Source organism: Anguilla anguilla, chromosome 19 (assembly GCF_013347855.1).
Source record: "Anguilla anguilla isolate fAngAng1 chromosome 19, fAngAng1.pri, whole genome shotgun sequence".
In the NCBI taxonomy this organism is placed as follows: domain Eukaryota; kingdom Metazoa; phylum Chordata; class Actinopteri; order Anguilliformes; family Anguillidae; genus Anguilla; species Anguilla anguilla.
Window position 1 is genome coordinate 13,296,301 of NC_049219.1, and position 18,700 is coordinate 13,315,000.

Consider the following 18,700-nt stretch of genomic DNA (forward strand, 5'->3'; position numbering starts at 1 on the left):
CTCGCCTGTGCTGAGATGCCATCCCGCTGGCATTAATCAGCCCTCCTCTCAAAGTCACTGAACAGACTCCTCACGCTAACACACACAGGCACACGCACGTGTACATGCACACACAGGCACACGCACGTGTACGTGCACACACAGGCACACGCCACGTGTACATGCACATACAGGCACATGCACGTGTACGTGCACACACAGGCACACGCACGTGTACGTGCACACACAGGCACACGCACGTGGACGTGCACACACACAGAGCACGCTCACGAGCGTGTGTTTGTCTCTCCCGGTTTTTATTGTTGTTATTCATTCATTGCTTTTAAATTTATCATCTCCCTTTATGGAGTTATTGTTCTCTGTAACAGCACCCTGCTGTGATCTCTAATCAGTTCCACACTGTGCTAATGGTGGGTGAAGCATTGTTTGAATTGAGTGGATGGGGTGCAGAACGCTGGCTTGGCACACTCAGCAGAGAATTGTGCGTTAATTAAAGGTGCACACCGGTTGACACTGGGGGTCTATGCTCCTGGACCATTTCACACAAATCCAGCACTGACAGCATTGTGTAAGTCGTGAGCAAAGCAATTATATTAAACTTTTTATAAATATTTCTCTCAGGAGTTTTAATTGCAATTTATTTTCTTTTAGCAGTGAATTAAACTGCAAACGTGCAAATGCGTAAGAGAGTAAATGTGCCTCAAATGTAAAAATCTGTCTCTGTAACTAAAGTTGAAAGTGTAAATATAAATTGCCATGTTCTCAGTCTGGGATCATTGAATTTCAGTCTCGAGTTGCACAGAAGATTGTTGTTAATGGACATTTATTGTTAGAAATGGAAAAGGCGCACTTACACAGAATGATTTGACAATTTAATAATGTGTAAGGGAACAAATATCTGAGTTAGCATTAATCTTGCATTAGCTTGATCTGTGAAGATGTGTTCTCTGCTTATGAAACGCATTACAGTCGAGTCATGCACAGTGCATTATTGCAATAAGGAGGCTTAAATGAAACCTCAAATTTAATTCTTAATTAAACATGAATGTCTTTGTGTATTAGCGCAGTCAGGCCTGAATCCTCTATTGAAAAACCAGACGAGCCCAAAATGACGCTCGTGTCGGTGAATGTGGGAGATGTTTGCCTTGCGTCTGATTAATCTTCCTCTGTGGTTCTCCAGCACTGCTGCTCCTAATGATTGGACAAGTGTCATAGCAGGATGTGTCACCAAGCGGGCCACTACAGCCATAGGACTTAGAGCAGGGGCTGCCCTAACCCTGTTCCTGGAGGTCTACGGCCATGTAGGCTTCCATTTCAACCCTAACACTGCACCCCTCATTCAGTCGGAGAGCTCGTTGAGCCGCTAATGTGTAGAATCAGGTGTGCAAAGTTAGGATTGAAATGAACACTAACCTGAAGGTAGATCTCCAGGATCTAACTTCTGGTAGAATTTACTATGGCTGTTGTGCCCTACTTAGGCACTTACTTAGGCCCAGCTATGACATGTGTCCAAGAACAGTTATTTTGGAGGGTTCTGGGTTTTACTCGGTGCAGTTATCCAGCTAACTAAACCCAGCTTCGTGAAACAGAGCCCTGGTAATTACTAATAATCAGTATTTACTTCATGCAGTAACCTAAGTTAAATCAAATCAAAGCAAATACAGGGCCAAAGAAAGGCCAGAGAGTTTTTTGGGTGTAGGAAGTATTTAAATCTCCATGGAATTTTTTGTCTCCCAAGGCTTGGGAACTATGTCTGTGGGGTCTATTGAGGTTAATCAGCGTCTTAGATGTGCTTCTGGGTGTGGGAGCCGCGGTGCCCCCCCCCCCCCCCAGCCAGTGTGCGATAATCAGCGGCCTCATTAAAAGCCACCGCTACCTCAGAACACACAGCAGCTCATCTGCTCAGCTTTGAATCGCGACCTTCGCAGGTCAAAGGTCAAAGGGCAGCTTTTAGACTCGGGCGTCTTGTGCGGTGAGACGAGAAAAAACGGCAAAAGGAAAGTTAATGGAGCGGTAGGTTAAGATACATAAGGCAGAGGTGAAGGCAATTACAGTAATTAGAGTTTATGAGTGATGAAGCCGGTCTCACAGCGGAAGAGAGGGAGAAACTGTGGAGGAAGAGAGGGAGAAACCGTGGAGGAGAGAACCTCGCAGTCGAGCTTCCGTGAGCGGAGGGGCAGACCATGTGATCATGGAGTCAGAGTTGGTCTATTTCTGGCAGAGTGGAGGACGGAACAGATGCACTGCCCAGCATCGCATTCATTAAGCGCGCTGGTTTCACAGGAATTAAATTCACTCTTCGTTTAATGTGCTACTGTGCACCGAAGAGTCAGGCCCAGCAGTAGTTTGCATCTTATGAACATCTGCGTGATTCAGGCCAATACCAGGCAGTCTGTGCCACGGATCGTTTGGCTGTGATCTGTCTGAGATGTGTTTGGGGTTAGTCAGCGTTGCAAGTCTTATTCATCTTTACACTGGAGTAAATATTTTGGCAAAAGAGGTTTTTATAGCTTAATTGGAGAAGTGCGGTTGATGTAGCAGAGAGAGCCGGAAAGGGACTTATCCTACAGTACAGGACGATGTGGAGGATTCCTTCTTCCTGGAAAGGAAGAGCGTGAAACAAACATCAAACTTCAAATTGTGCTTGCCATTTATATTTATGTGTCTTGCATTATGCATGTGAGGCGATGATGCTGGTTTCATTACATAATAGAATGTTCCGGAATGTTCAGGATTTCTGTGATGTATTATTCAGCGTCTGTGCGCAGTAAAGGTGGCATTTATAGCACCTTTTATATATGCCCTGTGTAAAAAAAAAAAAACTTTCCTCGGGAGACTTTTTTCTGCCCGTTGGATGCTTTCAGAGTGTCTACATTGCATTACTTTTCCAGTTCACAATCATCACCCGAATCCAGTGTGGCTCCTCCAGAGTGCTTACTGCACCGAATCTGCCAAGCTGACTTTTCCAGCTAGCTCCCCCCGCCTGCTATTGTACATTAGCATAATAAAATAGGCACTCCTCCGTCCATTTTCACACGTTATCGGAGCCGTTATATCAATGGGAACCGGCTCCCACCGTAACAAAGGAGAGCTCTTTTCTGTCTTCTGCCGGTTTAAAAAAGTGGAAGTAGCTGTTAATAGGATCGCCATTGCCTTTCTCAGAAAGCAGAGCAAATTTAATCTCATTCTCATCCTGGGTGTCCAGAGAAACGGCCTTTCATTACGGAGTCTCCTTGTGAATTAGGTATCATCTTTATAACAATCTGCTGAGTTTTTTTTTTTTTTTTTTTAATCCACCAAAAAGTTTTGTGAAATGCATTAATCTATACCGGCAAGACAATTATACAGAGAACGATGAGAGCGATCAGATTTATCACATTACAGAGCGGCCTGACTAAGCTGTTTCTAGGGAGTCCAGGTCAGATTTAGTTGTAATAACCCTGCATAATGGAAATTAATTCAGAATAATAATAAAGCCTGACAGTGAGTGGGTGCTGGGGAGAAGAAAACTATTCTAGTAACACTGGGATGGTGAGGAAATTAAATTAGGCCTATACTCGCCTGCTCTCTGAGCTGGCAGATCCATAGGCAAACCCCCTTGACTTGTGTTAGAGAGAAGTTAAACTGTGATCTCCTTAAGCCTTTTAAAGTGCAGCTTTGTCAAGCAGGGCTCTGTTCTGGAGGGCGTGTCTCCCTTTATACCAGGCTCCATGTTTAAAGTTAATCCCGCCAGAAAGCACAATGTAAATGGGTCGGATTCACAGGAATCCCCAAGAGAAACGATGGGTGGCATAGATACCCAAGTAACCTAATTATTTCTCACGATTTTACCTCATTTCTTTTTTCCCGGCACAGAATTGTGTTCTGCTACTCTTCGTGCTCCTGTAAAGCACGTTTGCCACTGGCTTCAGGGTCACAGAAAAAGCATCGACCCAGCAGTTATCCTTTTTAAGCGCACTGTGGGCAGATTCAGGAGTTACTCTGAAAATTCCTGGACATTGTGCCGGGTATTATTTATAGGCTGAAAAATGGTGTTGTAGCAGACAAGATGAGACTGAAGAATTGGAACATATCAGCCGACTGCAGTTCTGATTTCGGCCTTGAAGTTAACGAGCCCAGGTGCATCCGTGCATGGCCTCCAACTGAAATAAGTTCTTGGTGCACTTCCATTTAAAACTCCTGCTTTGGAAACTGCTGTGTGGGGCCAGGAGCCAGTCGATTTATATCTTCAAGGCTATTATTATTTTTTTCTGAATTACCAATTTTATTTCTGTGGTTGTCTTTGGCTTTGGCTTTTCTGTTTGCTAGGTATTGGGGTTGGGGGGCCACACAAATGATTTAACTTCACAGTGATGGAGGTCAACAAAGTTGCTTTGTTTTCATTTCCTCCTGAAATATTTAGGTAAAAAAAATATGCCTTTCAAATTCTTAAATAAGGCTCGGTTATTACTGTAGCGCTGTTGTTGTGGACACCGTTTTCTCAGATGATTAATTCATTAGAAGTGTGTTGGCACTTACTCAAATCAACCAAATGACTGTGACTGTGAAAATTAACAAAATACCTTTACCCGCATGCTTCTTGTAAAACTATGGAAATGAGTGCTTTGACAAATACCTTGTGCATTTTCTCTCCTTTCTGAAAGTGTGGAAATGCGCTGATTGTTCTGGGCTCAACCCACTCCCATCCTCCAACACGCTCACGCGCACGCACACACACACACACACACACACACACACACACACACACACTCACACACAGAGGCATGCCTACACACTGATGTACACCAGTAGCTTCCGACAGTGGGGGCGGGAAAAAAAAGCAAGAAAGGTGGAAAACACTGGTTTTATTTTTACTTCTACTCTCTGGTGACAATCGACAGGACTGATCAGTGTCAGAAGGGCTGTGACTAATTGTGACAGGCAGCCTGGAGCAGTGGGGCCTCCTCTGGAGCCTTGGCCAGAGGGCAGCTGGCAGCCGGCTGAGGGATCAGAGACAGCCAGAGAGAAAAGGGCCCTTTTGGCTCCCCTCTCTCTCTCATGTCTGCCTGGTGCTCTTCCAAGAGGCTCTCAGCCCGCGAGCCGAGAGCGGCCGCGTCTGCACGCGACGCCCAGGGGAACGAGCGCTCGCTCAGCGGCCCGGAGGGGCAGCAGAGAGGCGGAGCACGGCCCCCTCCACCCCCCAGCCCCCCCCCCCCCACCCCCTCACTCAGGCTTAACCGCGCCCGCGGTCGCCGCGCGTCGAGCACCGAGCGGCATTAGGCCCAATCACAGCAGCCCCCGGTGAGCACGCCGCGCTGCCACTCGCGTCCCCGCACCACGCAGAGGGAGGGAACGTCTCCGGCTCGGTCTTGGCGGCTGAGCAGGTTTGCAGCGGTTTGGGACGCGTCCTCAGTCCTGGGGGGGCTAAAGATCCCTAACCGCTGGGGAAAAGAGATTCTCCCTCTTACCAGGCACCCGAACGCCCTGCGTACGCACAGGCCCGGCTATGAAGCAGGAGCGCATGGGGGGTAAAAATAAAACGGTGTACCTACACGCCACGCACGCACCAATTCAGGAATCCAGCTGTGAATTTTAAAAGGCAGGAATTGGATTTCCGTGGACGGCTGTGTTGCAGACGGCATCTGGGAGCTCATTAAACCCAATGAGAGCTTCTCTTTTGTCAGCCGGGTTTAAGTAGGTATCCGTTTACTCTGTTAGCTCCACCGAAGATCTAATTTTACACCCGCCATAATTTAATGACTGCATCTCTCTGGATGCTTTCCTTGCATGTGTTGCCTGGGTAAACATCATCAGTGATGCAAGTACGGCATAAAAAATGCCAGCAGAAATTGAATTTAGCATAGTGGGTACACAAGATTATGACTGTGTGGTGCTGCTATAAAAAAATAAAAAAAAGTCCTGTTAATGTTGTTACTGGCCTAGGATTTAATGGCAGTTTTTCAATGTGATGGTCTCATGCGTGAAATGGCATGCGCGCACGCGCGCGCACACACACACACACACACACACACACACACCTAAAAGCTGGGTGAATTCCCAGTGTACAGGACCATGATGGCAGCTTTATTGGTCAATAAACTGGAGCCTGGCTGGCTCAGTCTCTTTGACTGGGGATCTGCAGTAATAAATGTTTCAGACGGGCACCTACCCAGCTAGCAACAAGTAGCGGCTTTTATTATTGAATTGTACGTGCCCGGCAAACAAAAAAAAACTGCTTGTTTCAATCTAAATAATGACATTTGTGTGCGGGCTAATGTGCTTCCTGCTTGCATACCCTTGTTATGTTTTCTGTCTCGAGATTAGATTTTGTGTACTGTATTGACTAATAGCACATAACTGAGATTTAAGAGTGGCGTATTTTGCATTTGCATTAGAGTGATTAGCAGACACTCTTATCCCGGGAGACCTGCAAAGTGCATGAAGAATGGCTCGGCGAAGAGGCAGTAATGGTGCTGAGTTTTCAGTGAGGATATTGCGCTACGAGCAGTGTAATGGATTTGATGGCACTGTGTAAAATGTAGCACAAGTACGTCCAAGGAAACACAAGCCAAATTCAGCGTTTTAGAGCCAGGATGCAGTTTGAACGGGCCGGGGTCTCAGTCCGTAGCGGAAGGATACGCGGTGACTCTGCTGTCCTGACTGTAGAGGAGAGCATTTTCCACAGCCAGTAGGGCCAGAGTAGAGAGGAGACTCATCCCTAGTGTAAGGCAGGTAAGGCAGTGCCTTACGCTTTCCTGTAGGCTAGACATTTAGGTTTTTGCGCTTCATTTCAGCCACAATGGCTGAGTAGTGGAGGGAGAGAGGGTGTAGCGTGTGATGTGTGAGAATGAGCCGTTCTCTCACCGTAGGCGTGTGAAAGGAACTGGCGAGGTGCGGGACGTGTTCAGGAGGGCAGCCCTGCCGAATTCACAGCGGACGCCATGATGAGATGAGCCTGCCAATGCAATTGGGTGCGCCGAATTGGGAGAAGCAGAGAAAATTTTGGACGAAAATTGGTTTATGGTATTTAAAAAAAAAAAAAAAAAAAAAAACCCACTTGCAATATGAAGGAGCAGCGGCCTGAGCAGTATCCCACTCAGTCTGAACAGTAATGTTCTGTTCCTTAGAAACACACTTTACTGACGAGCACAACGCAGCCACCTTAAAAAAACGCTCCTGTGCAAGATTACTGCAAATCTCGCTCAGACAGCCAGTGACGGTTTGTACAGATCATATATTACGCGTAACGGATTGCCTCTGTGTTGCCTGCGCGTCTGGAGATAACCTTGGGTGTTTCTCCGCTGTCGTCCGTTTCCCAGGCCGCTGCGCACTCGATAAGCGAAGCGATAGCGGAGCGCGAATCTGAATTGAAATCTGCCCGTCTCTGTTGCAGGACTACCTGTTGACGCACATGTACGGCAACGCAGCAAGGGATGACCTTTGGAACAAGTTCTCGGAGGTAATGTCAAATTATTTTTTTCGGGTGTGATTACCGCCCGCCGGCTTTGAAAGAGCAGGCACCCCGTGGCTCTCCACATGGAGAGTGCTGGAGGTTGAAAATCAAATAGCCGTTTGGTGAAAAAACTATTTATTTTCCACTAGTAGTTAGCCCCTTTTCCCCTGATTAAATACCCCCTGTCTATCAACACGGAGGTCAGGCCAGACTGTAAGTGCAGTTGTGTGGAGGTTGGTTTGATTATGGGTTGACTCGGCCCACATAGAATCACTTTGTGGCTATGACCGGTTCATTCTCACAAACACCGCCGTGTATAGTGAACTGGCTTTGCGCTGGTTTGTCCCTGAGATTTTCAGAATTATTATGATTGATTGGCTCTTCAAAAAATGTTTTTTTATAAGTGGAAATGGAGCGACCTTAATAAAATCCAGTCGGGTCTCCGTAGCACAGCTCACTGGTGTACTTCATCAGCAGAAAAAGTATTTCAGTAGCACAGTGCTTGCTATCGAGTCCCTCTGCATGTAATATATGCTATGATTCATCACTGTGATGGATGAAGTTCCGTTTAAGCACATGTCTGAAGGTTATCCCATATAATACAATGCCAATATACAAGAAACAATTGTGTGTTTATACTTCTGCAGCCTGCTTATCATTAATGCCATAGAAATGGTGCCCCTGAGATCAGTCTCCCCAGAAGCCAACAGGCAGGGAGGGGTGCATCTTTGCCCCTGAAAGCGAATTTCTTTAGCAGTGGTAAAAAAATATATATATATATATATACACATATACGGTGGGCACAAAGATTTGTTGTTATTTTCTGGAATTTTAAGTATCACATTAACTGATTTGTTAAAGGAACACCACATATCCTTGTGATTTGTTTATTATGGGTTCGCTGTACACATAAATATTTTATCTTATGGAACTTTTATGGTTTGTTTAGTGTTAAGACACTGTGCATTACTGACATTTACAATGCAATGGTATGCTTTTATCACCTGCTTCTCTGGCACGCGTTTCAGTTATAATAACCGTAGATAATGCTGGGATTTCAAAACTTCATTTTTAATGTCCTTTAAAAAAAATATTAGTCTGTCTTTTCATTTGGCAAACATCAGGTAGTAGAAAATAAAGTGTCTGTCAAATGGTGCTCTGAATAAGGCATCTGCTGTTGACAGTGCAGTAAAGCAGAAGCAGTTCACATCAGTGCTCCTGTAATATCGTAAGCGGTATTATTTTTACCTTTTTAAATTTTTATTATTCAGTTAAGATGAAGGATATGTACTTTACTTATTTGGATTAGGTACTGAATGAGTAAAACATTAATGCTATGCTTATGATTTAAACATCTTGGTTGCAGCACCTGTTTCCAGCACACCTCGGATATGTGGGAATTTTCTTTCCTCAAAACATTTAGTCGATGTGTCAGTTGCTTACACAGTAGAATGGCCAGTGTTAATCCAACTCTGACAGAGTACATGTAATTCCAATAGGGTGTACACTGTAAGAGTTCATTTAACACTGAACGTTTTACTGTGTGCCTCTCCTTCCAGTGGGACCTCAGGGTTAGCTCGTGCGTAGGGTTTGCCAGATTTAGTTCAGTTTTTGTCAAAACTGGTTCCCCTCGGAACCCATGTCAGATCAGGGAGTCACTGACAAGCTCCCAGTGAATTACTTGCATTACATTAATTACATTACAACTGTTTGGTCGGGACCACAAACTGGACACGTAAAACTAATTTGAACACTGGTCTTTCCGGTCAAAAACTGGACGACTGGCAAACTCTACTCACGCCAGAAGGAGCATCCCCTCTGAGCCAGCGTCTTCCTAACCCCTCTCTCTCCCGAGGGCCGCGGAGTCTAATAACAGGGCAATTAATCCCACGTCTCAGCCAATCGTCTTGGCCAATCGTCTTCAGCGAAACGGCCAAGCTCAGCTCCCCTCGGGGTCACGCAGGCCGGGAGGAGCGGATATCGGCGTATCGGGTTCCCGTCACAACAGGCTTTCCGCCGTGAGCCGCTCGCCTGGCTGCGGCGGCCATTTTAGAAGGATGCGTAAACAGCCGGTCTGTAAACAGCCGGTCTGTAAACAGCCGGTCTGTAAACAGCTGGTCTGTAAACAGTCGCGTCGGGTTTCATTTGAAACTCCAGCGGGCGCAATAAGCGTCGTCCTAAGCGTATGTGACGCGTGGCGCGTGATTTGAATCGAGCGGCATCTGCACGGCTTCCACTGCTTCCCCTGCCGTGATGATGTGCCGCACAAGGGGCATAACCAGGACCTAAAAATACAGAGACTTAGCTCGGCTGGGCTGGGGTGCGGTGGAGTGGGGGTAGGGGGTTAGGCCGGGTGCTGTTTTCCCCTTTAATTTAGTAATGTCATTGACAGTGCATTTCAGGGTGTAAGTGCTGTACATAATGCCTCTAGATTTGAGAAAGCATTAAAGACCATTCCATTCCCCTCCTAAACTAACGATCTCACTAAAGAGTGAATTAAACATGGGCTTTGGAAATGGACATTGAAAAAATAAAAACTGAGTTCAAGACCTCAGTGGCAGTTACTGCCCTGCAGTTAGTACCCTGTGGTGAAATCCGGGCGGGTGGGCCTGTCACCTCTTACCCCTCACCGAGCCTAAGACCCGCTGAACACGCCTGACACTGAACACTTCTGCCATCCCAGCAGGCAAGGAAGGCTTTCTCCTCTCAGTAGCTATATGCCACCCCGCTAATAACTGCAGCAGTAGCAGCCATCCATGACAGCCAATCACTTTATGAATACTAACAGCACGACTTTCATTAGCCATTCATGAAACCCAATTTACTGCTACTATTTGAGGGAATTTGTGTCTGTGTGTGCGAGTGTGTGTGTGTGTGTGTGTGTGTGTGTGAGTGAGTGAGTGTGTGTGTGGGACTCCTTGACCCTTGTTTTCTCTAGGGATGGTTAGAGACAATTCCAAACTGTTAGCTCAGAGTCATTAGTTATTAGATGTCCCTGATGTGGTAATTACCAGTGAAGAAGTGATGTGTACCGCATAGCATTTTGAGGGGAAAGTCAAACAGGCTGTTTTATGAGGAGGTGAGGGGACCTCGGTGTCCCACATTGTTTCAATGCGAAGCAAGTTGGAAATCTTTTACTGTAATTAAAAAAAATTAAAAAAAAGAATGGGGGAAAAAAAAGATTATCCTTGCTGGACCATTTAAGGTAGCCACACCCACACACACGCAGGCCATGCGGAAGGAGGGGAAGGACATCAGCATTAAGGAGGTGATGGACCGCTGGACGCTGCAGATGGGCTACCCCGTGGTCACCATCAGCCGCAACGACAGCCTGGACGGCAGCGTGGTCATCAGCCAGGAGCACTTCGTCTACGACGCGGACGCCAAGGCCAGGGACCCGGACCTGTTCAACAGCAGGTATGTGCTCTGGGCCTCCTGAGCGCTTTACAGTACACACAGGGGGACTGGGACACCCACAGACAGACTGAGACACAGACAGACTGGATCTGACAGACTGAACCACAGACCGACTGACAGTGGGATTGCCGTGCTTTACCTGTGCTGTGACACCTGGGTCAGTATGAGCAATGTGAACAGCATTAATACTCATAAGCTTGTTGCCATTTCTCTAAAAGCAGAAATTGTCTGAGAATGTAATGTAGAGATAAGAAAGAGAAAGAGAAGGAACGAGAGCGAGGAGGAGGGTGTTTGACCTCTGAACCTGTCGGTCACTGGAGTCCCTTAAGCCCCGCTGCCTGTCTGTGTGTTTATAGGATGTGAACATTCCCCTCGGTGTTTGAGGGACTGTCAGTCAGCCCGGGGCAGATGGGGAGGACATGGCGGCGCTGAGCAGAGCTAGCCTGCGCTATCAGGAGGCCAGCTCAGACCTTTTAAGGCCCCTGTCCCAGGCTGCCGGTTCAGCCTCCGTTTGGAAGCGGGCCAGGCGGCTTGTAGCTGGATTAGTTTAATCCTCCATTAAAAAACCATGAATAATTCAAGATCGCTTCTCAGCCCGATTTTACACCGCCCCCCGCCCCCGTGCCCCCGCCCCCCCCCCCAGCCCCGCTCCTTTACTCATTTGGGGAGGAATGGTGTCTGTGTAAGAGGAGGAAATGACTGTGCGCTCTCTGTAGACACCGCACCCCTGTTCTCAGCCTCCACCGCACACTGATTTGTGGTTCGTTGCTGGCGCTTTTGTCCTGCAAGGTTAGCAATAGCTGTTTTTGATATTCGCGGGGGCGGCAGGGGGGCGGGGGGGCGGGGGGCAGGGCAATGAGGGGGAGGGTAGCAAGAGAGCATTTCCCTCTTTTGCCATCATTTTAGAGCTTGGATAGATAGCCCTGAGCCTGCTTTCTCACACAGGTGTTGAGTTGTAGAGGTTGCACTGGAGCAGGTGAGGGGTGTGTGAGCGTGTGCGCCTCTGCCCGTGTTAAGGGGCTCCTCGGGGGGCCTCCTCGGGGGTTACGTCAGGGCTTTGGGGTGGAACGCGCAGAAGGGGGGCGGGGATGTCCTGTCCACTCATCGATTCGTATCGGGGTGTTTTCTGAAGTGGAAGCACTGAACACGTGTCAAGCACTGAGCCTAGTGGCCTTCCTCCCGGCTGCACTCCTCCTCCTCTTTTCTTCTTTTGCTCAGTCAATGCGGATGCAAGCGGGACGTCTCTTGTCCCCCTGCCTTTAGGGAAGTCCCTGAAGTGTGTGACCCCCCCCACTCCCCCTCTACCCAAATTTGTTTTGTCCCATTGTGTTCGCATCTTTGCTTTTGGGTACTAGAGTACAAAGTTATTTCAGAAATCAATATGAGGCTGGACCCTGCAGATTTGTTCTGGGCATCGTGACAGGGTGTGGAGCGGAATATTATTCTACCTGTGGAGCTAAAAACAGCAGTACCCCCCCCCCCCCCCCCCCCCCCCCAGGGGAAGATGGGGGCAGAGTGTGGCGTGGAGATGGATGGCAGCGGAGTCACCAAGGTGGCGTCAGGCGGGCGGCGGGAATGTCTCTGTAGCGTGTGATGCTGCTCACCGCTGGTGCGTCTGACTGTAGACTCACACCCCTGATGCTTCCCTGTGGCTGGGCCAGTGCAGGTCTCAGCCTGTAACACACTGTGTCACTGCCGGGCTTGCTCCCCTGTCATTCATGCTTCTCTGAAATGGAGACTCGTTTCCCCACCTCCTCCTCCCCCCTGACTTATGGAGTGTTATTTTTTTACACAGCTTTCACTCATGACAGGAAACATACCGGAGTCGAATAACTAAATTCATCATTGTACGCTGTATACGACATCATGTGTCAAAGGAAGTCCATGTAGGATAAAATGTTTTTTTTTTTTTTTTTTTTAACAAATTGAGCCAAACGGAGACCTACTTTGCCTCTGAATGAAAAACAGCATGGCTGTTCGCAAGAAACGTAAGCCAGCAGGCCCCTGTTGGAGTCCAGGTTATGAGTTTCTGTTGGAGAAATGCAGTGTGTTTACAAGCGGATAAAACCCTGGCCACTCTTGAAATGGTAAAGGTACCTTAAAACATGGCGATATATTTGAGTGCAGTCACGCTGGAGAGCTTATCCATTGCGGTCCCTTTTGGAACGTGTCTCATCTCATAAACACTAGCTTTGTGTTTCTCTGAGAATCAAAGTTTGCCCGTCCGTCCCTCGGAGGTGGGAGGGCTTGTCTGGTGATAAGGCGACTCTTTCAGTCATCCTTGCCAGAGGCCGAGCCCTCCCCCCCCCCCCGCTCTTTTGTTGTGTATGAAATGCAATTATGAGCTCAAACAATGAGACTCGCGGATAAATCAGAGCGCCGCAGAGAAACGGGAAATTAATAAGTGTCGTGGGTCGGCACACGCAGAGAACGCTTTTGAGCGGAAGGCCTTTCAGACGTGTTCTTGCGCGGTTAATAAAAAAAGCGGAAATGTTCTAGTAACTGCTGAAAAACAAGGCCTCTCTCTCTCTCTCTCTCTCTCCCCCCCCCCCCCCCCCCCCCCTCTCGCCGCGGTCCGTATTTCCCATCTTCCAGACAGCTGCTTTTGCGAGTCCGCGCGCCCTGGCTGATGTGATTAGATTAGGCGTAAGACAATTAAGTGCCGGTGCCAATCACCCAGAACCGAAAGAGATGGAATTAGTCATGCGGAGCACAGATATATTTTAATTTTCTCTGGCAAGGGGTCCTCTGCTATTGTTAGGCGTGCGATTACGCTTGCTTATTACACGATCCCGGCCGGGCCTTTTTCTCCCCCCGCCGAGCGGCCCCCGCGTTTCGCTGGCGCGCGTGGGGGGTTAGCAGGGCCCCCGCGTTTTAATTACAGTCGCTGCCGCGGTCCGTCAGCAGGGGGAACGCAGCCCAATCTCTCCATCATTTCCTTCCCCAGCAAATTGCGGTGGAGAATTTTTAATACGGGGGACAACAGACGCGTGCACGCTGATATTGAATTATGAAAGGCTCGAGAGAAACTCATTTTTGTTTATTAAAAGAACTTCATCTGAATTTCTGCCTGCGCGAGTACATTTCGGGAAAATGAATAATAATGCTCAAACCGCTACAGCTTCTCAAAAATCCCATATTAAATATTAAAACACACCAATAATCCCTCCCCCTCAACGCAGCCATTTCATTATGTCATTTTTCTTTGCCCACCAGTCTTATTTAAAGCTGTGATTGCATACATCAGTAAACCTGCGTATGAACTGCATATGTTTTTATGTGGGCGTAAACACTACCTTGTTTACTCTCCTCTACTAAATTATAATTACCGTTAGTTTTCTTAATAGCTTATGATATCCCTATATTTCATTTGTGTGTGCGTACATTTTCTGTTTCCGTTTCTCCCCTTAATATTCTTCCAGCTGGAAAACACCATTCATTCTCCCTAGTAGCAGGCTAGTAATAGTTATTATACATCAGATATGACGTAAGTGTTATAATGAACTCCTTTGGCAGTGTACGTTTTATGGTAACTCGGACGTTACGCATTCCCTTTTCAGCCAGTGGACGTTTCTGAGAGGCAGACGTTTGAGCGGGCTGTTGGCTGGGCCTGTAGCGTGTGGAGTAGCTCTCTCTCCTCAGCCAGTGGAGATGCAGTGTGGTGTTCTGTGGAACCGCACGGCGGTGTTGTGATGGCGTGTTTTCCAGACCCCCGCGGTCGTTAATTTAGAGGCCGGGCCCGTAGATCGCCCGCCGCCGCGTCTGCTCACTGAGATTGAGAATCGATGGGAGGCAAGAGAGACCCGGGAACGAGGAGAGGGGGTGGGTGGGTATTGGAGTTTTATGGGCTGGCTCTCGACTTTCTTTTCCCCGTGAGGAGAATCGACCTTCATTACACGGCTCGCCTGTCCTCGTGTCTGTTCTAGCGGCCTTGTTCTCACGTGTGATTGGATGTCGCGAAGCCTACTCCGGTGCCAGCCTCACATTCTGGGCGCGGGGTGGCGACCCACAAGGTGTTTGACAGCGCGGTGGAAATGTCACAGTTCAGCTTATCCTAAAGCGCTGGTGCAGAAAAGGCCAGAGCGGAGGGGGAGGGAGGGTTAAGCATATAAATGCCAGGTATAAACGCTTTCAGCACCTGTCAGACTTTACATTCTCCCATCCGAAGTTGCTTCTCTCAAAGGGGTGACATTTTCATTTCAGCTCCTTGTCAAATATAAACAGTTTAAGGTCAGTTCCGTGTTCGGCTGACACGGAGCATTTCACTGCGTTTTGGATAAATTCCCCACAGCTCGCGTTGCTAACGGTAACCAAGGCAGACTTGTCATTCTAGATGGAAGGCATTCGCATTGATTTAAATTCGAGTAGTTAGCTGTAGTTTGTGTTGTTAAACAATTAAGGAAGAGGGTGGAGCAGAGACACAATGCAGTGACAGACCAGGACCAGGGCTGTCTTCTCTTGTCCTGTGGGTATGTAATGACATTAGCTGGCCTGCGATCTGTGTGTGGATTCCCCCCTTTGTGTTGCATTCTGTTGGTTTGAGCAAAGAGGACCATTCTGGGATTCTCCACCCATTCAGTCATACCAGCAGACAGCCGTGTGGCAGGTGTGAGAAACTTCATCTTCCCTTAAACACAGCCCGATCCTCCTCTTTTTCAACCACGCTGGCGCGAATATCTAAAATGGAGGGTTTGTGCATGCGTGTGTTTGTGTGTGCATGTGTGTCCGTGTGTGTGCGTGGGTGTGTGTAAATGTTAATTGTATGACTGAATCACACTGGAACCGTAATATCACTGGGTATCGTATCACTAGCAATGTTGCTGTGTCCACAGCTGTAACCTTTTATATCCACTGCATAATGTCTGTCTGATTGGCCATGTTTTGCTGTATCTTGGTTTATTTCTGAAACTGCTCATGTTTCTCTTCTTTCCCTTTGCAGTTTCCTCTGGCAAATCCCTTTGAGCCTTTCAGTGGGAAATTCAACTTACATATCACCGGAATCAATCATTTGGGTTTCAAATAGAACAGGTAAATGTGAATGAATGCGCTTATGGCACACACATGCACATGCATGTGCGCTCTCTCTCTCTCTCTCTCTCTCTCTCTTTCTCTGTTAAGACCCGTAACTCACCTGTGTGCACTATCAGACACAACGCCATCTCAGTATTATCCACAACCCAAAAAAATGGCACAGTGAAGCACAACGTGATATATAAAATGCACAAAGGCGTTTATTATAGAGAAAAGCAGGGAGTTAAATATGTTTGTCCTAAAGGAGTTTCTAAGCATATGTACAGGTTTGGCACAGGTTGCAGGATCTCACCGGGCAAGATGCTTTCAGTAAGATGTACAGATGTTTTGAGTTATAAACTGGGGTAATGGCTATCCTTACAATTTGCACTTTCTATAACTAAAAAGTAACATGAAGGCTACCATTAGTAACTTAACACGTTAAAGAAGAGTTCATTAACATAGATGGAGATGATGGTGGTCAAGATGAGCAGATTGCAGACCGCAAACAACGTGGAATTTAGGTAGTAGGTAAATCCAAGCGGTAGGCCAAGACGCAGACTCTGACCCAGACCCAGACAAAGACTATATATAACTTCCAGATGCACATCATCAATGTGTAGTCCAGCATCTTTCTAATATCGCTGTTCCGCGGCAGTCCTGGGTCCTCACAACAGGCATCCTTTCGCCTGGTTGCCAAGCGATGGCGTCCGTCGTCTCTCAGGCGCATTTTTGGATCCACATCTCTGCGACGGGACTGTGACGTCATCACCTCCGTCTGTAGGGGAGACAGAAACAAACACGTCAGCAACAAAACACAAAGCACAAAAGGCACTGGGACATAACACACTCTCACACACACACACACACACACACACACACACACACACACAGCAATTACTAAGCATACGTTTAATCAGAATTATGCAATTCATGACTCGTGGGCAGTATACAATATATGCAGATCTATAGTACAGTATTTAGAGATATTTTCCCTGCCTTACAAATCGAATATTGTGTTTATGTAGACATGCACGCACACACACACACAATACAGGCTTTAATAACATTTCCTGTGGCTATGTTATTTACTCCTTACATTTCAGAGCCCGCCTGCAGTGACTGATGGATCAGTAATGACCATCCATTTCAGCTGCTTATACACCATGATAAGCGAAATCCATTTCTCTTCCTGCCCCTTGATTATTATTATTCTTTTTTTTTTTTTTTTACCTAACGAGTTGGGAGAATTTATGCTTCCCCCGCAATTACAAATGGAAACAGGGTGCAGGCGGATTGTGTAGCGGGCGCTGCGTGAGGACGCGCGGCGTATGTCGAGCACAGATGAAATACAGGCGCTCTCGCGCACGCACACTCCATCACCTTAATTGGAGTCTGATCCTTTCAATGGGAACGTGACAGACGATGCCACAGGTGTGCGGTTGTGTGTCGAGCGGGGGGTCTACACCAGAGCTTCAGCTGCGGAGAGCGTCTTGCGGACTCATTGTTCAGGCATTTTTTTAAATCCCTCTCTTTCTGAAGACTGCCTAAAAAAAAATCATCCTCCCCAACGAGATCTGATATCGCCTGTGTGTGTTCCCCGAAAATGAGAATTTCCATCACTTTCCACAGATTTGGGAAAAAAAAATAAAATTGCAATGCATTTTAGGAATAACTTCTGGGCACAAAGCTCAGATACAAGAATAAAATAAAATGAAGTAAACAGAGAGAGATTAGGAAGGACAAGCTGTGCTGTTGTGGATGGTTACACGCGACGTCTCATCTCAGAGCGTGCTTTCAGCTGAAATCCGCTTCATTGCCAGTTGAGCTCGGTTGACACGAGCAGACATGTTAAGACAGAGAGCCTGTATCAGTGCATCAGCGTCTGTATCAGAATCCCTCTCTACCTGCTGGAGATGTAATGAGCAGGCTGCAGCCCAGCTAGGTTTTTTTTTTTTTTTTTTTTTTTTTTTGCTCACGTGATTTTGTGAAGGGCTGCGATCGATATCACTCCTGATGGATTCCATGCCCACGTAGCCTGGCTGAAATACAAGCAGCCCTTCTAAATACCTCTTTATTCTTTCTCGCTCTTGCCCTTAGCGCTGGCTTCTCTTTTTAACGCCCTGGGGGTCTCGTACATAAAGGGTTTATATGCGCAGATTTCATCGTAAGTTCTGTCCATTGAAGTACACGGCCGACATTGTGATTTATGAATCTCGCACCTTATTTGCATTTCAAATGACTTTTTTCTTTTTGAATAAAAAAAGGTCAGGCCCTCTGCTCTCCATCTTTATACCTCCATCATGCCCTTTTCAGAAGCACATCTCTCCATTCCTCCCACACACGCTGAGCTCCCGAGCCTCCTCAGACATGGCGAGCGTTCGCCTCATTCCATGCGTGCTTCTGTTTTTTGTTTGTTTGTGCACTTGCGTGCGTGTGTGTGTGCTTGTTATTTGTGTGTGCCTGTGTGTGCACACATGCGTGTGTCTTTGTTTTTTTTGTTTGTGCATGTTTTTTTTTGTGTGTGTGTGAGCGTCTGTGTGTACTTACACATTTTTTTTTTTGGCGATCTTTCCCTCCTTCTTAGAGACCCACAGGGTGGGTCAGCTGGACGAAGGCACGTGGCTGCTGGGGAACATCAATCAGACGGGCTACTTCCGCGTCAACTACCACCTGCACAACTGGAAGCTGCTGATCGGCCAGCTGCTGAGGAACCCTGAGGTGAACGCGGCCGCTCCCTCCTCCTCCTCCTCCTCCTCCTCCTCCTCCTCCTCCTCCTCCTCTTCCTCCCGCTGCCTCCGTGCTCTGGCCTCCCCCCACGCTCGCCCGCAGCTCCTTGTG

At 47.5% G+C, this 18,700-nt stretch overlaps 1 protein-coding gene across 2 annotated transcripts in view; it reads left to right on the forward strand.

Annotated features, from left to right (window-relative positions):
- Positions 1-18,700, forward strand: part of LOC118219164 (thyrotropin-releasing hormone-degrading ectoenzyme-like) — a 97,175-nt gene that overhangs the window by 62,906 nt on the left and 15,569 nt on the right. The window contains exons 8-11 of one of the 2 annotated variants that reach the window (XM_035402128.1): positions 7,373-7,438; positions 10,638-10,849; positions 15,789-15,877; positions 18,447-18,580. In XM_035402128.1, coding sequence (XP_035258019.1) covers positions 7,373-7,438; positions 10,638-10,849; positions 15,789-15,877; positions 18,447-18,580 — 501 coding nt within the window. The remainder of the gene's footprint in view (positions 1-7,372; positions 7,439-10,637; positions 10,850-15,788; positions 15,878-18,446; positions 18,581-18,700) is intronic. The other variant, XM_035402129.1, reaches the window with a different exon arrangement.